The sequence below is a fragment of the Pseudopipra pipra genome, chromosome 3 (assembly GCF_036250125.1).
Source record: "Pseudopipra pipra isolate bDixPip1 chromosome 3, bDixPip1.hap1, whole genome shotgun sequence".
In the NCBI taxonomy this organism is placed as follows: domain Eukaryota; kingdom Metazoa; phylum Chordata; class Aves; order Passeriformes; family Pipridae; genus Pseudopipra; species Pseudopipra pipra.
Window position 1 is genome coordinate 1451350 of NC_087551.1, and position 17551 is coordinate 1468900.

Consider the following 17551-nt stretch of genomic DNA (forward strand, 5'->3'; position numbering starts at 1 on the left):
GCATGGGAAAACTGGAATATGGGTTCTCTTTGGGGTAGTGTGGCTCATATGCTGTGTGTATTCCCTGATCACTTGTTGCTCAAAACCCACAGTTCATGAGGGCATTTTGTTTCTACTTTTACCTTCACTGTCATTAAATGGGCTTTGGGTAAAATCTCCCGGGATTTCTTTTTGTTGGGAGAAGCTCAGAGTTGCAAAATATCCCTGAGATGAACATGGATGAGAAAATCAATCCTTTGGGAGCTGTGTGACTGTGGTGTTGCTGCAGCCCCGTGTGAGAGGAGCCCCAGTGCTGCAGGATGTGCTGCAGTGCCCTTCCCTTTTAGGAAATCTGCCCAGTTTTGCTCTCCTTACAGATCCACATGAGTGTAAATCAGAGCTGGCCTCAATTAAAGAGCAGAACGGTTTTGCTCACAGCATTGCATTTTAAGGGTTTATTTTTCCACTTGGAAAATTGAGGAAATTTTAATCACTTGATAAAAAGCCATTTGTTCTTTAAATTTGGCCTAACTCTGTGACTCCTCTGCAGCTCCTGGTGGCACAACAAATTCCATGTTCTGCTGGGCTTATGTGGCCTTTTGGGCCTGATCTGTCAGGACTTCTAATAAACACTGGGCAGATGAACAAACCTCATTGAAATGTGGTGGAATAACAAACCCTGGCAGGAGGAGCAGGTCAGCAGGAATTCCCCAGGGACCAAGAATGGCAGGAATGGTTGTAACTTTGTGTGCTTCTCTGTGTGCTGAGCTCTGGCAAACAGTCAGAAATAAAATCCTTGTCCAAACGCTCCTTGGATTCCCAGGACACTCTGAGAGCACTGGAGCTTAACACCACCTGTGAGAGCCTGTGCTCCCAAGTCCTTTCCTGCAGCCAGCCCAGCTCACATCTGCTTCCCCAGGGATTCACCTTGGGCTGGGGTTGGGGCCAAGCCTAAGGCAGTGATTTCGGTCGGGGCTGCGCTGCCTTCGCTCCGAGCTGGGGGTGTTTGCTTCCTCGAGGAGCAGATGGCAGCTGGCTGAGGCAGGCCACCCAATTCCCACAGCCTGCCTGCCTTCTTGGGAGTGGGAAGCCAGTGCAGAGTGGTGAGTAAATGCTGGAACCTCGAGCTGTATCACTGCTTCCTACACAGGGAGTATGGAGGGGAAAACAACCAGTAGGACAGTTAGTAAGAACTTGGACCTAAAAATGCCTAAATGATCTTAAAAAACCACGATTCTGTACACATATCCTGGTTTGTGTTATATATAAACAAGATATTACCATATAAAATTCAAGCCAGTAAATTAAAATTTCGCCATTGCGGTGTTTCCATCAACATTTATATTCTTTTTTTGTCAGGATAAATATGTTCTGTGCTGGAGTTGTTTGCAAGAAGCGCGTGGCAATATTTGGTGTATTTAGAAGTGTTATTGCAGCTATATGTTCAGATGTGTAAACAGCCATTCAGCTGGCTGAGTGTGTGCACTGCCTGCACTGTACAGGAATATATGTGCACTCAGAGCTCTGTGTGTCTCGGGGCTGCCCCATCTCCGGGCTCAGGCTGCATCCTGCCTTATTTTGCTGCTGATATTGCTCTGTCTGTGCAGGGGTTCCCTCTGACCCCACAGCTGAGGGGAGAGGCCCCTTTTGTTCTGTGAAGTGAGGAATTGCTGAGTAGGGAGTGAGCTCTGTGCTCAGCTCTGGGTGAGCAGTAGCATGTGGCTGAGAGCATCCCTGCCGTTCAGACATCCCTGCTGGGCTGCCGGGATCCTGGGAATGCTGCTCCTTTCTCTCTGAGAACTGGCACCGTGCAGCAGGAGGAGACAACAGCAGAGAAGATACCTGCTGGTGCATAATGGTTATTTTGGGGCAGGATTGGAGCCTCTGGGAATTATTTTTTCTTCAGAGATATTTTTTGCTACAGAGAAAATGTCTTAAAAAAAATGGTTGTCATCTTATTTATCTGTCCAGTGCTCGAGCACAGCAGTCAGTGCCCCGAGTACTTCACAAATTTGACCTAAATTCTGAGGGGAGACCTGCTGTGTTTTCTGTACTCCTAAACTGGAGGGTTTGTAGCTGACTTTGAACAAGGCATGTGAAGTCTTTCATGGATATCTGAAGAGAATTAATCATATACAGACAGTGTCTGCCAGTCCCCAAGTCTCTCTTAACAGAAAACACAGTTCTATAAAGATGTATCTAAACATGAATGTTATTCCAAATTTAAAGCAGGATGGATTTGAAGTAGAGATGAATTGATCTGTCTATCTAGAGTTATTTTAGGTTAACATCACATCTGCACACTGATTTAAAGTGCAGAACATCCCAGCACAGAGACTGAATTACATTGGCGAGAGCTGAGGGACAAGTCCACCTGACACGGGGGTTTCAGCCAGTGTGCAGTGACTTCACTCACAGCTCTGGATGTTTGTGTCCTTTTTCAAAAAGCAGTTGTTTTTCTGTCAGGTGGGATGTTCTGGAAACAAGTTTTAGTTTGTATGGTTTTAATGGGATGGTTATAAAAAGATTCAATTTAATGTAGCATCCTAAATAGAAAACATAAAATGTTATGCACCAAAACTATAAAAGCAAATGTTCAGCCTTTGGCTGCTGCAGTGACAAAGTGTTTTCCCTCCCTGATAAATAGGGTAGTGCAGTGATAGATTTAAAAGGCCCAGAGTGGTGAGTTCTAAACCTCTGTCTCTCATCTGATACACCCGTTTCAAGATCTCCATCAATTCCCTAGGCCTGTATTAAAGATAACAGAAATTGCTTTTTGCAGCATCAGGGAGCAATTATCTAATGCAGGGAAACTGCTGTGAGCCAAAATGCATTTTTACTTTGATTACTTTAGGCTTTGCTGATGTATTTCAGTGTCTGGAACCACCAAAGAGTCTGGTTTGGAAGGGGCCTCTGGAGCTCATCCAGCTCAACTTTCTCTGGAGAGCATGGCCTTAGATTAGGTCATCCTGGGGCCTGTCAAGTGAGTCCTGAACCACTTCCACGGAGGGCATTCTGCCATTCTCTAGGCAACCTATCCCCATGTTTAGTTCTTAGAATGAGGAATGTTTTCCTTGTAGCCAGATAGTGTTTCCCACAGAGCAGCTCATGTCTCTTGCTTTTTGTCCTCTCCCTGTGCATCCTTGTGAAAAGAGCCCCCCCCACTTTCTGTGTAACTGCTTTTGAGGTTTGAAAAGACCAGCATTAAACCTCCCCTGAGCTTTCTGTTCTCTCATGAAACTTCCTCAACCATCAATTCCCTCATCCCCTTTTTGTTCTTCCCACTCATCCATTCTTTCTAGCACCTCTAATTCTCTGGTTCCTCAACTGTGTGCTTTGTGAAAGAAAAATCATTTTATCTGCAGTTTGGGAACAATTTAAATACAGAAATTACAATTTAACATTTGATTCAATCAAACAATTGAATATTCAGCTACTTGGAGCAGTTTGCATTCCATATCTAAACTTTTCTACTTAGTTCTGCCATGGTTTTAAACTTCAGACCCGTGCTATATGTTTATAAGTGTATGGAACCTGTTACAGAAAACCAGGATAGGCTGAAACACAATGTAGACAGGAAACAAATACTTTCTGTCTCTTGGAATTCTGATGTGGTTCTGAAAGAAAAAGAAACTCTTGGAGCAGGATATTGCTGCCACAGAAATTGTGGAGGTAGGAAGAGTTTACCATCTGGCAAGGCCCCCAGACCAGATGGATCCACTAATGACTTTTATAAAGCATTTCATCAGACCTGCTGGAACACGTGTCTGGCATCTCTAATTATCCTGAATTAGCAGGCTTCCAGCCTTGGATGCTACATCCAGGACTGCTGATCTTGAAAGGGAAGGAAAAGGAAGTGCTCCCTGAAAGCTCTTCTTCCTGATAGACCTTTCTTTTTATTAATGAGGTGGAATGTTAGAAGGTTCCCTCGGGTTATTGGTTCATCCCAGATGGATTGTTTGCATTAAAGAGGGGCCTGTGGAGGCACGTGGGTCCAAGAGGTTTTTTTGCAGACACATCAGAGTGCTTTTGGAATTTCTGCAGGGGCATCCAGGAGCCCAGGAGAGCAGCCTGCCAGGAATGCCCTGGCTTCTTTGCCTTCCCTGGAAGGGAGGGACAGGCACTCGTGCCTCTGTCCCCCCGTGTGCAGCCACCCCTGGTGCTGTTACACAGAGACAGGGGCCAGTCGTGTGGGGAAGGGGCTTTGAGCCTCTCTGTTTCCACCCCGGCCCTTTAGTGAGAGGGAACTCATGGCCTTTCCCTCAAACCTGAAACCAGGGTGAAAATCTCCTGTGAAATTTCTTCTGCCCACCCTGCTTAGGTCTTGTTCTCCCTGTAGAAGGAATAGGAATTAATCCCCTAATAATGTTTTCTGTACCATAAATTGCTGTTTGAATACCTTATCTCTTCCAATCACATTTTCCTATAAATACAATATAATAGTATTTCAGTATATTCCAGTGGCACAAAGAGTGATGTGGTATCACTGTAAATGGTCTAATTACTTACAAAAGTTGAATAAATGCACTTTAACAATTCAAAACACAAGCAATGAAGTTTCTCCTCCTTAAAGAAGGCAGGGAGGGTGAGGGAGGCTGTGCCAGCAGGAAGTCTTACCCCCTGAAGGCAGCACATGACCCACCCAGCAGAGATGTTGTATAGGTGCACTTGGGAGTTTTTACAGTTGAACACCCCTGGCACATGTAAGTCACACCCAGGTATCAGACAGTCCCAGGAGCTGTTCTGGAAATGGGCTCTGTTTCCTTCCTGTAACCCACTGTTCTGCCTGCCAAAAATAAGCCCCTGGTTATCCAAGAGCCAGACTGAGCGTGGGCAGGCGGAGAGCACTGGGAAGGCTGGTGGGGAGATGAGTGTCCTCAGGGGGCTGGGAAATCACGCTGCTCATTGGGGAATTGAGAGTGCTCCTTAATTATAGCCCCCCCGGGTGATGTCATGTGTCAAACAGGGTAAAACAAACACCACGGACACTCAGAACAGGCACATTTGTATTATGGGAAATGTTCCTCACAGAATGCAAAAGGGGAGGTTCTGCTGTGTGAGAGCTGCTCTGTGCTGAAGGGTGGCAGAGGTAATTAAGTTCTGTTCTAGCAGGGAGAGATTAGCCCAATTAATCTTTTCCTCTGGTTCTTATCATTGAAGAAAAGTGTTCTAACTTAATTACAGGTGTCACACCTGAAGTTGGAGGCGTCACCCTTCGTTCCCCTTAGAGGTTTAGGATTGAGGTGAACATGTTGCCACAGTCTGATGTACAACCCAAGCCTGGGGGAGAAAGGAGATGTGAGCAGGAGCAGATAAAACAGCTCAGTTGGGCTAAACTTGTTCTTTTCCCATTAATTGTTCTTTAACATAAAGACATTGAACACGTCTGTGAAAGTTCCTGAAGTTTTTTGATTAAAATGGAATATGTATGTCTGTGAAACTTCCTTAAGTTTTTTGATTCATTCTTCTTAACAATGAGTATTACCTACTCCAGGGATAGCAGAACTATTCAGCTCCCCGTGGCCATCTGTTGAGTGCCAGTTTATTAATAGGATGTTTTCCCTTATTCCATCTGTAGCTCACATACTCAGCCATTTGTTTCCTGTGTGACTGTAAAACCCTCTTTGTATTCGTATAACTTTACAGAGGGGGTTTATTATTATTTTCGTATCTGAAGAGTTGTGAACAGAACTATGGTTTGATTCTGGTGAAACAATTTACTTCTGTGTCTCTTCTGAGATTGCTGTCTTTAAATATTTAAAGATGAGAGGATTTCTTGTGAGAAATACTCATTATTCAGCCTCTGATCCTTATTTCAGAACATGTGAGCTGAAGGGCAAAAGAGGAATAAATTGTGGAAAATCATCCACTGACTTCATAAAGCTATGAAAGACTAAGATACAAGTCTGTGTTCAATCAGCTTATCAGTCAAAAGTATTTAAAAACACTGGTTATGGTTTTCTTAATTTTTCCGTTAAAAGTATTATTACGCGATAAATTGTATTCTACACTCGTCGTGTTGTGTCAGCAAAACATTACTGAAAGTAAATAATGGAACAGACCGAGTTTTGAAGACAGTTGTTATTCCAAAAAATCAAGAGGAACTGTTGGGTTTGGAACTTAAAAAAAAAAAAAAAAAAAAAAAGGTGATTTTTTTAATGTACTTTTCTGTTCTCTGCCGTTTTTGGGACTCAGAAGGTGTATTTACCATCCCTCCCTGTGTGTTGTGCCGCAGCCTGGCCGTGCACCCGGACAAGACGCTGGTGGCCACGGGGCAGGTGGGGAAGGAGCCCTACATCTGCGTGTGGGACTCGCTGCGGCTGCACACGGTGTCCGTGCTCAAGGACGCGCACACGCACGGCGTCGCCTGCCTCGCCTTCGACGCCGACGGCCAGGTGGGTGCCACCACCCGCCCAGCACGGATCCCCTCCGTGGCTTGGCTGGAACGGCTTCCCCACCTCCTTGGCTCCTGCTGCTCCGAGAAACGGCTCCTGGCAAAGCCCCCCAGCCCCGCAGCTCTCCTGGCAGCAGAACTGCTCTGATCTCCCTGCCGGGAGAGTCTCCTGGGCTGGGCTGCCCTGGCAGGTTAACTGAGTAACGGGGTCAGCACTGCAGGGCCGTGCACAATGGCAGCAGCTCGGGGGATGTTCTGAGGCACAATTTCAGACAGAAGTAAACGGTGGGCTGCTCACAGCTGGGCTTGTCACAGCTAAACACATTTCCCCTGGAGGTGAGCTATTAAAAGCTTTCAGTTGTGAATGAAGTAGGAGGAAAATAGATCTAAAATTCACCTACCTGAGAAATACTTCACAGAGCTTTATAAATATCTGTGTGTGCAGTGTGTCATTAGTGATGTCCTGATGAGTGTCCTGGTGTAACACTTCAGAGCTGGTTGCTAAAGTGTTCTTAGGAATGCTTAGATGAGCTGCCACCTGGATTCTTGCATGGACCCTTCCTGGTTTTGTATTTTCTGTACCTCAGAGTTGCATCCCAATGGGGCAGAACTATGGGATGTTCTGGCCTTTCAAAGATTTTCTTAAAATCATGTCCTAGATGGGTTGCTGACTATTGAAGTGCTTTATTGTCCTGTACTTTGCTACTCTCCCACTGAGCACACAGTGCTTTATTAGTAGTAATAGTATAATTAAATGGTTAATATTTATTCTTTATTTATTTATTCTGAGCTCTATCTGGGCTCAGAACTGGCCTTCAAGGCATCAAATGTATTCTCACATGAAACAAAAGTACTTTTTATTGTGCATTAGCTTGTGTGTATTCAGTTTGGAGTCTGAAATGAAGGACATCAACCTGAGCAGTTGCCTTTAACATGGTTAAAAAGCATTGGGTAACTGGAGTTCTGAACACCACCACAGATTATATTTCCCCATTAAAAATTGGAACTAGCTTTCTATTTTAAGCCTAGTTTTCAGTGACGTTACTCCAGTTTTCTTAAGGTAAAGCCATTTCCTCTAAAATCTCCTGTGCCAATTCTAATTAATGAAAAATGTGGTCCTTGGAATTGTGGAATAAAAACCTCACACGAGAAAACTCCCAGATCAACAGAACAAGATTTCCAGAGCTGTTATATTTTTAAGGTATCATTCATTCAGAACTGCATGTTCTTCATTTCCCCCCCCTCATTTTTAACTTCATGGGACTGGTGGATAAAGTTTTTTTTTTAGACCTTTGTGAAGGTCCTGCTGGGGCCTGGCTGTCATTAACCCCCCAGCTCAGTGCTGGGCTGCCCCTGCAGAACAGGGACAGTTCTGCTTCTGGAGGGGCTGGGGAAGTTGCAGTTTATTCTGGAAATAAAGGTTTGCATTGAATGCTGTTCTGTCTGGAGGAAGAGCAGTGCTGGAACACATAAATATGGATGATGCAGCTTGGCTTTCTGCTGCTCTCTCTGGCTTTGCAGCAGGAGCTGCTGTGCTGAGCCCCAGCTAAAGGGCAGGGGGGAAGGCTCTGAGCAGTTGGAATTCAGAGCTGCAGCAGTGCTGGTTTGTTTAGTCAGCATTCCCAAGGGAGCTGCTGTCTGTGACAGGGCAAAACAGGCTGTGCACACCCTGCCTGCACCTTCCAGTGCACACCTTGCCTTCTCCTCCACCCGGGGGCTGCCAACAGCCAGGGAGGGTTTGCATTTCAGCCCCAAAGCACAAGTCAGTTCAATAATGCAATCAGAACCCTGCTCTCTCCTCTGGTAACTGTCAGCACCATGTCCTACAGCAAAGAGCCTGGGTGGTTCTGCTACACCCATGGAGTCAGCTTGGGTTCCCCCAAAATTTCCTGCTTATGTGTTTTCTGTGATTAATACTGGAGTTTAAAGTTTAAAATGCAGGACTGTTGTAAGTTAAAAATACAGATTTTAGTTTGGGCTTCTTCTGTCTGAGCAGGAGATGCCATTTGGCAGGAGGGGAACTGCATTTGGTTCAGATGTTTCATGAGGAGCTGTCAGTTTGCCTGTAATTAAAAATGTCTTTTGTTAACTATAATTTCTCCTTAAAAGTACCAACAGCTCCCCTTCATAGAATTACTTATAAAAGCAGATGCCTTGCACTGAAGTATTTTGCCAATACTGCACAGTTCAATTTCTGCTCTGTTTTAGAGGAACAGAGTGTGTGCTTGGTAAAGAGACTTATTTTTAATGGAGTGAGGGGGGCACTGCCATAATACATACATGTATTTCTAAATTTTTCATTAGGTAGCACTTGGCTTCTTTAGCCAGATCTTCTAAATCTGTGTAGATTTAAAAATAATTGTTAATTATGTGCATAAACTACTTGGCAGATATTTTCTTCTGGTAGTTCTGTGAATTCTCTGAATAGAATTCTGTCAAATTCTCTTCCAGAAGGAGGACTAAAAGTGTAAGTGTTCCAACCAAAAGGGAAATTCAGCATTTCTCACTTTCCTGCCAGCAGGAGCCCTTCCTCAGCAGGCCACTTGAAAAGAAAATAGCAAATAGTTCTTAGTTTCTGTAGTCCCTTCAGTGCCCATCCACCCCCAGGGGTGGTTTCCCGACTGGGAGTTACAGCTCAGCTCTGAGGTTGGTCACATCATGGATCTAAAAGATGCTGGAAGTACTGCCATGGTTTCCATGGTGAGGAGGAGTATAAAAGAGGTGAGAAAAAGTTGAAATCAGTGAAGGTGCCATGAAAAATAGCTTGTGTTTTGATCAGTACAGCCAGACCCCTGGCAGGTATGGGTTGCTAAGGGCAAATAAAATGCACTCGGCCTTTTCCCTTCCAGGTCTTTCTTTCTGTTTTATTCAGTTCTTCTTGTTTCTTGTATTACTGAGATTGAAAAGTATCAAAATTTAGTTATTTTAGTTGATGATCAAGAGAACTTTGATTTAGCTTGGTTACTAATTACTGATTTTAGTTATTTTAATTGGTGATTTGATACACTAAGCTCTGTAAAAGGCAATTATTAAAAGTACATCCAGTTCTGATTCTAAAGCTCAACAAAATGAACATAATGAACAAAATGGGAGCTGGAAATAGCGAGAGCTTTTATTTCCTGTTTGCTTTTATTATCAAATTAATAATCAAAATACACCTGAAACAAGCCCCTCAAACCCTTCCTGGTCAGACTTTCCCAGGAAACATTGGCACCAGAGATCAACAACCTTTTAGAGAAGGGAGACATTTCAGTGCTCTCTCAGTGAGTAAGTGTTGAGTGTGACTGGCTTTGCCTTTGCCAGGGAGTTCAAACGCAGGGCACACGTGGGCCAATCCACTTGGGCAGTAATCCTGGGAATGCAGCAATCCTGGGAATGCAGGGTGGGGATTTGGAGCTGCTTTGCCGCTAACAGGATCCTGTGGTTCCTCCTCAGCGCTTGGCGTCCGTGGGGCTGGATGCCAAAAACACCGTGTGCATCTGGGACTGGAAGAGGGGGAAGCTCCTGGCGACGGCGACGGGCCACTCGGACAGGGTATGGTGGGACAGGCTCCTGGGGGGCTGGGGGTCACCGGGGTTTGGAACAGAGCGGGGTCTGGGGCGGGTTCGTGCAAAGGGAATCGCGCTCGTTCCACCGCGCTCGGAAATACCGAGGTGTTTGTGCCTCCTCCTTGTGCCAGAGCCAGCACAAAGCACCAACAGGGAGCCTGGGGAGGAGATCCTTTGTCCCTACACAGAGTAGGGTGATCTGGAGCTCCTCAGATGAGATGTGAAATGTGAGCTCAGGGGGCACAGATCATGTTTGCTCTCAGGATGTCAAAAAGACAGTTTATCCTGAGGGCAGATTGAATTATTTCCCTTTTAGTTTTGCTTCAGACAGTCACCTGTAGAAGCAACTTAATTAGGGTAAATATTCCTTTTCTATCTGTTAACCTCAGTTAGAGGATCATAACTTTAATAAAGATGAGAACTGACCAGGTTTGAGTTCCAAATGTTGTTCAGGACTAGGAAATGTTTTACCAGGTTTAACACAGGCAAAAGACCTCCTTGACATATATAAGCACATGGATGCATACGTTCAGATAAATTATGGGCACAGTCTGACAACCTTTCTTGTATCTATGTTATGGTATTATCCCATGTTTTAATGTTATAATATTGGGGTGTTACAATGTTTTACTGCACATTCTGCATGCAAAGCAGCAGGCTGAGCCCGCCCCTGCAGCTGGTGTGACATACAGCCTGTCTGCATCCCGTGGGTCAGCTCAGTGATCTGCTAGTTCATTTTTACTTGCAATGTTCCCAACACAACAGCATCTCAGTCCTTCTTGAATTTCTCTTTCAGAACTGATTCACTTCCCAGTTACATCAGTGGAAGTTTTGCTACTGACCTCAGTAGGTACAAGATCAGGTTCTGAATTAGCAGAAGACTCCAGGACAGGCAAGAAGTACTAAAATCTTAGTCCTGGTAGAGTTTCACACTCTGAAAAAGGAGGGAGTGGGAAAGAATGCCTGCCTAAATATTGTTTATTCAGTAACATCTCGGAGCTGGAATGGATTGGTAGTGTGGAGTCAGGGATGAGGTGTGTTCACAGGAATGTGTGAGGAGCCCTCCATGTTTGCCTTAACCTTGGATTACAGAGTTCCAAATTTACCTCAAGACTGTTCTTTCATTTTTAGTAATATGTTCCAACAGAAATGGTGGCTAAGCACTGGTAAAAGCAAACTGAACCTACATGCAATTACTGTGTGATTTAAAATACCAGCTTAATGTACTTCTTAACAGATATTTGATATTTCCTGGGACCAGTATCAGCCAAACAGAATCGTCAGCTGTGGAGTGAAACACATAAAGGTAAAGAGCTCTTATTGTTTAATTGGAAAAAGTGCTTGCACAAAAAAAATCTTACATGATGAGGGCTTTAAATACAAGACAATTTATGCTTTTCTTTCTTTGCTGTGTGAATGTTTTGGCAAAACTTTTTGTTTGAAGCCAGTTCAGACATTCAGCAGTGACTGAGGTGCAGGTCCCCTGAACAAGCAAAGTGGGAAGGTCATCATCATATACTTGTAATTTTGGGTTTCTCTGCCCTCTCCATGTCACCTAAATTGTCTCAGCCTTTAGGGGTTTCTCTCCTCAAGCACCACAAAGAGTCTCTGAGCAGCTGTAGGGTGAACTAAGTTGAAAAGTGAATTAAATGACCTGTCTTTGGCCTCTCATTGCCAGCAGTTGTAGGAACACCTGCAGAGATGAGAACTCCAGTGCCCCACTGTTTGCTCCCTCTAAGTCACCTTCTCTGGAAGTGTTCTAAATACAAACCCAGATATATACTAGATGTTTAGGGTAAAACATCCTCGTGCCTGTGGAAAGCTTAGAAAGGAATCCTTGTTTGCCAATATTCCCTTCAGGTTTCTATTTTTCTCCTGTCTCATCAAAAACATTCCTAACAGATGGCAATTATTTCACATGACTGGGGTGGGAAGAGCTTTAACTAGAAGTTTAGGAAACCAGTTAATATCTGTAGTTCTGGTTCCTCGTGCCCTTAAAACCACCACTGCTTTCAAACTGTGGGTGGTTTTGGCAGCAGTGATACCATCTGTTGTATTCTGCAAGCTGTTTGCCAAAACCTGTCTTTGTTTGGCACCTGTCTCCTGTTGAAAATGGCCATAATTGCCCTGAACACGCAGATTACCAGCACTGTAAATACATGGAGATAAAGACACACCAAAAAAGAACAAAAAAGGCAGCATGGAGGGGAAACGACTCCGTGTTCCCTCCAGTGAGGCTCCCACAGCAGCCTGAACTTGCTGTTCAGTGCAAGGCTGTGGGAATGTGATAATAACAGCTCCAAAGCAATAGTATCACTGGGAGAACTGGGACTGAGGCTTGGGAATAGCACCAGTTATTCCTTTGGCATGTTGGCTCTGTTGGCTCATTTGGCTGAGCAGGTATTAGGAGCTGTGGTAAAGCCTTGGAGCTGAGGAATCTCCCACTGGGCTCAGGATCCTCCCTCCACCCTTTTCCTGGCACTGCTGCCCTCCTACCCTTCCTCTGCTAAGCAGCAGTGAGGAGAGTTTAGGTTTTACTCCCTGGGGGCAGGATTCCCTCTGCCTTCAAAATTGGCTCATGTTAAGAGGCAAAGGGAAAATTTAATTGAATTAGAAATAGAGGAGGATCTGAAGTAAAAAAACTCAATCCGAGGATTTTCTGGATGTCAGCTTTATAGGAATTTTATGGGACATTTTATAAGTATAAAGAAAAATACCTAGAAATTCAGCTTATAGGCATGAAAAGATGCAGACATATAAAGTGAGGATGAGATGCACATTATGCCCTCTGATTCAAAAAGAAGCAATATGATATTTCTCACCACTAAAGACACCCTTCTAAGACAAACTTTCTGTTCTCTTCTCTCTTTTCCTCTCCCCCAGTCAGTCTTAGACTCTTTTTTGCAGAATGCTTATGCCTTGTAGAAGCCAAGCAGGTCCCCATTCCACACTTGGGGAACCTGTTACTCTCAGTCTCAGCGTTGTTTCACACTGGAGCGTTTTGGTCTCCCTGGAACAGATGGTTCCTCAGTAACTGTAACTATATTTGAGGGACACACCTCTCCCAGTGCTCTGGAGAAGGGCACAAGTGCCTGCTCCAGCACGCAAGTTGGGGAAGATCAAGTATTTGTCACCTCAGCTGTGTTTTAAGGTTTGCAGACAAAAAAAAATGGGACGTTCTGGCTTTAAAAACGTGCACTTGTATGGGCAGCTTTTCCCAGCAAAACCTGATAAAGGATAGTGGGAGAAGGGGAAGGAAGGGGTGGTGTGGCAGTAGTGAGGCAGCTTTGTGCCTCACCTCCCCAACAGCTTGATGATTTCTTTTGGGTTTAGTGCCTGCCCAGACCCTGCTCTGTCAGGTTGTACATCTGGGAGCTGCACACTACTATGAAACCCAGAAATCCTGCAGGGATTTTTTTCCTGATGTGCCATTTGCATTTCCCAGTTTTGGACACTGTGTGGAAACGCCCTGACGGCAAAGAGGGGAATCTTTGGGAAAACAGGAGATCTCCAAACCATCCTGTGCTTGGCGTGTGCCAAAGAAGATGTCACCTACTCCGGGGCTTTAAATGGGGACATCTACGTCTGGAAAGGGCTGAACTTGGTGCGCACCATCCAGGGAGCACACAGCGTGAGTGGGGTTCTCCTGTCCTTCTGAAAGGAATGCTCATGGCATTGGGAACCTTCCTGGAGGCTGAGCTCCAGAGCTTTCCTTCTCCTTTGGGGCAGAGCAATGTCTAAGGCTGTTCATCAGTTAAGAACTCGGATGTAATGTTGTACTTGGTTGACACGTTGCCAACAGATGCTGAGCTGATAGAACTGCTGATGTTTATAGCCTTGATCTAATCAAGCAAACTAAACCTAAAGAAAAGTTTCCAAACCTAAAGTTTCACAGATTGAGAAACTTCAGTTACAGTTTACTTATGGATAGTTGGTAAGCAGATTACCTGGTTTTAAATAGAATTTTACCACTGAAATTCCCAGCGCTGGGGACCGACTCTTCATAAGAGCTGCAGTGTGGAATAAACCTGTTGAATCTGGGACTTTGCATTCCAACCATATTCCAAAGGCAGTTTAGTCCAATTGGCTTCATAACACCCCCCCTCAGTTTGGAGCTCTCATAATTACAGAGTGAAAAGAGAATGTACAGGATGGTGTTAGATTTCTATCCACTCTAATACAGTAAATTTACCTCTCTGTTGTTGCTGCAGTAAAGGCACAGTAGGACTTTCTTGTCTTATTTCAAATGTATTTGAGAACAGTTCCTATTTGCAGTATGACTGTGGTTAATGGCATTCTGGTGTGGTTTTTTGAACAATAGGAAACAAGACTGTTTTCCTTAGAAGAGTGATGTGAAATCCAACCCTTGTCACTATAGTTTTCCCCTAGAACCTTTCTAGAAAGAGCATTGCAAACAATGTTTTTTTTTCTGACCTCTCAAAATTGCTTCTGCTGCCCCTTTGTCAGGATTCAGAGAAGCTCTTCAAACCAGCTCTAAGTGTGCTGGTTGTTTATAGAAGTAACCCCTAATTTAAGAGGGGTAATGAGTCTCAGTGTCAGTGGGACATCTTAGCTGAGGAACTCCTGTGAAATTCCACGTGATGTGCAGCTGCAATAACACAGAAATGTCTTTGGCAAACAATAGCCCCCCGTAGGAGATGTGCAGAATTTTATTTAGATCCATTAGAATGATTAAATACAATCTCTTTGGATATAATGGGATAAATTATGGGATTTGCCATGGCTAATATGCATTCTCCTGCCCAGTTTCTAATCTCTACGTAATTAATAATTAGAAATATCACTTTATTAAGAAATTGCACAAGGCCACTTTGAATACTGAGTTCTTCTCTCCATTGTATTAATCTTTGTGCAGTTCAACTTGTCCCTTAACTGAGAGGTTTTCCTGACAAAATCCTGGCTCAGCAGGCACTCCCTGAGCTATTCCAAGGTAGTCCAGCACAGTCAGCAGTCAGGAGGCATTTTCAAAAATGAAGAAGAAATTCAAAGTGTGATAGAAACTTGTTTTCAACCAAGAGAATGAATTGACACTCTTTCAGTTCCTGTTAGGTTCCAAACGATGTCTGAGCTGAATTCCTGAGGGAATGTCTCAGTCACCTCTGCACCTGTAAGAATCCTTGTACTGCTCCTTTGCTTGGTTTGATTTATTCTGGGGAGCTTGTTATTTGAAGTGTTCCATTTTTTATTTAATTGTCCTTGGCATAATATTAACTCCACCAAATCTGGAGTTCTGCAAGCAGGCCGTGGCACTGCTCTTGGCACAAAGCTTTCTACAGAACCCACTGAAGTGGAGCACTTGAAATAAAAGCTGTGTGTGCTGGTGTGCTTTGGGGACGGACAACACCCTGCTGCCCAGCAGCCTCTGGCCTTTAACAAGAGTCTGTCCCAAACTAATTGCTCTGCGTGTTCCAGTGGGTTGTAAAGGCCTTTAAAACTCATTATGCATCGGTTGACAGGCTGGAATTTTCAGCATGTATGCTTGTGAGGAAGGCTTTGCCACCGGAGGGAGAGATGGGTGCATTCGGCTGTGGGACACGGAGTTCAAACCAATTACCAAAATTGATCTCAGGGAGACTGAACAAGGATACAAAGGTAATGAGCTGTTCCTTTAATGGCTTTTACACATCTGGTTAATGGATTATGACACACTGAATGTGAAGCATAAATGTCTCTGCATGCTGCTGATTTTTTTGCTCAATGACTGTATGTATTTTTGGATCTGTATTCCCCTTAACCTCTGACAATGCTGTAGCCTGAAGAGTTTTCCATGGTTCATAGTATAAACAGAGGGATGCTCCTCACCATGCAAATGCAAGAAGATAAGTAAAATCTAATTAAACACCTAAAGGTAAGAGAATGGAGTTAGGTAACCCTTGATTAATTAATTAATTGCAATTCATTTGACTAATTGAGATTTCTGGAGCCTGACTCTCAAAGATGCTGACTGACCATCTGAGCCCTCCATTAGTGCATTTGGAAAGGTAGCACTTGGCAGATTTGTGAGAGAGAATGTTATTAAATTGGTGATCATCATGTTTGTTGAATCTAATCCTCCTTCCTGTGAGCTTAGTCATCACTTCAGTTCATGAGCAGACTCTCAGGGCACTCACAGTGTCCAGAGATCCCAGGGAACCTGCTCCAGCACTTTGCCTCCCTGGAGTGTTCACCCATGGAATTTAACCCTCCCAAAGGTGTCCAAGACACCCAACCAGGAGTCCCTTTGCTCTGCAGTCCTGGCTTTATGTCACTTTTTGCAGCCAGAGCAATAATGTTTAACACGAATTTTCTAGAAACCAGTAGCAGTTCCTCACGACCATTTACAGCAGCTCTGTAATTCTTTCTAAAAATTGTGGAGAAATAATTGACTGTAGTTGTACTGAAGGTGAATCCTCATCAGACATGCCATGGAGTGGTTCTGACTTGATGTCCTGATTTCTGCCATCTCCTAAATGCCCCAGGGCACAGAACATAGAGATGAGAGGAGCTGAGTAGAACCAGGCACTGCAACAGCACCTGTAGGGCTGAGACAGGCAGGAGGGGTTTTTCCCACCGTTTTACTTGGCAAAAGCAATAAAAAATTTCATTTGTAGAAAGTGAATTGAGCTGCCCTTTGGACTTGTATATAAATTAGAACAGTTTTTAAAAATTGAGAAGTTAATTGATTTCTAAAAACTCAAACTAGAACGCTGCTTTTACAGCATTAAAATTCTTCAGGTTTATGTTTGTTTGTCGTTAAAAAAAAAGCAACATTGCAACAGTGCCTGCTTTAATGGTGCAAGAAACTGCCTTAAGCAAGGCTGCAAAATTTTGTCCAAGCTTAGCCAAAGATGATGTGCCCATGGGGATAATCACTGGGACTAAGGAAAAGGACATCTGTGAAAAATCTGGTGGGGCTACTGCTCTGACTGCAGCTATAAAAAATGAGGAGCTTGGGGATGACTACAGGCCATAAAATCCAAGCATGACTTATACCCTGTCACTGTCATTTGAAGGAAGCCCTTTGTCACCCCCTGGGTTTGCTGTTCCTCAGTCATCCTGCACTGAAGGGCACTGAACACTTCTTAAATGAGATGCATCACCAGCAGCAATCTGATCACAGCTTGGCTTTGTATTGAAATGTAGAGGTATATTAGTAACAAACCCTGATAACAGCTAATCTTTATGTGCAGCATGTCCCAGAGAACACTGCCTTTCCCACATCCAAAGGTGTGCTTTGTGTTCTCAAACTTAACAACGCCCAGTTGCCACTTAATATGTGAATTCCATCCCTTGGGTGCTCACTGGTGTGTGTCAAAGGTGGGAGTCAGAACTTCTGGATGAATTTAGCTGGGTCACACAGTGACATTATCAAAATTAAAAGCGGTTGGAGATGGACAAGAAAATAAATGAAGATTAATTTGACCTTCTTGGGAGATGAGAATATTTTATTTATGTGACGGGTAGGTAATTGTATTATGTGTTTGGTTCCAAAAATATGTTAAAATGATGGTGTGGCTGACCTTGACTACATGACAAATGGATTTTTTTATTCATTCTCATCTCACAGCATCTAGGCCCATTACCCAAACTTGAATTTTCATGTACTGGAACAGAAAATACAAACACTGCA

General features: G+C 44.0%; 1 protein-coding gene across 10 annotated transcripts in view; it reads left to right on the forward strand.

Annotated features, from left to right (window-relative positions):
* Positions 1-17551, forward strand: part of EML6 (EMAP like 6) — a 90460-nt gene that overhangs the window by 17406 nt on the left and 55503 nt on the right. For all 10 annotated transcript variants that reach the window (XR_010429561.1, XM_064650969.1, XM_064650967.1 and 7 more), the window contains exons 3-7: positions 6215-6374; positions 9809-9907; positions 11159-11227; positions 13367-13552; positions 15399-15534. Coding sequence is in view for 9 of the 10 variants with exons in the window: in XM_064650969.1 (XP_064507039.1) it covers positions 6215-6374; positions 9809-9907; positions 11159-11227; positions 13367-13552; positions 15399-15534 (650 nt within the window). In the remaining variant the exon portion in view is untranslated. The remainder of the gene's footprint in view (positions 1-6214; positions 6375-9808; positions 9908-11158; positions 11228-13366; positions 13553-15398; positions 15535-17551) is intronic.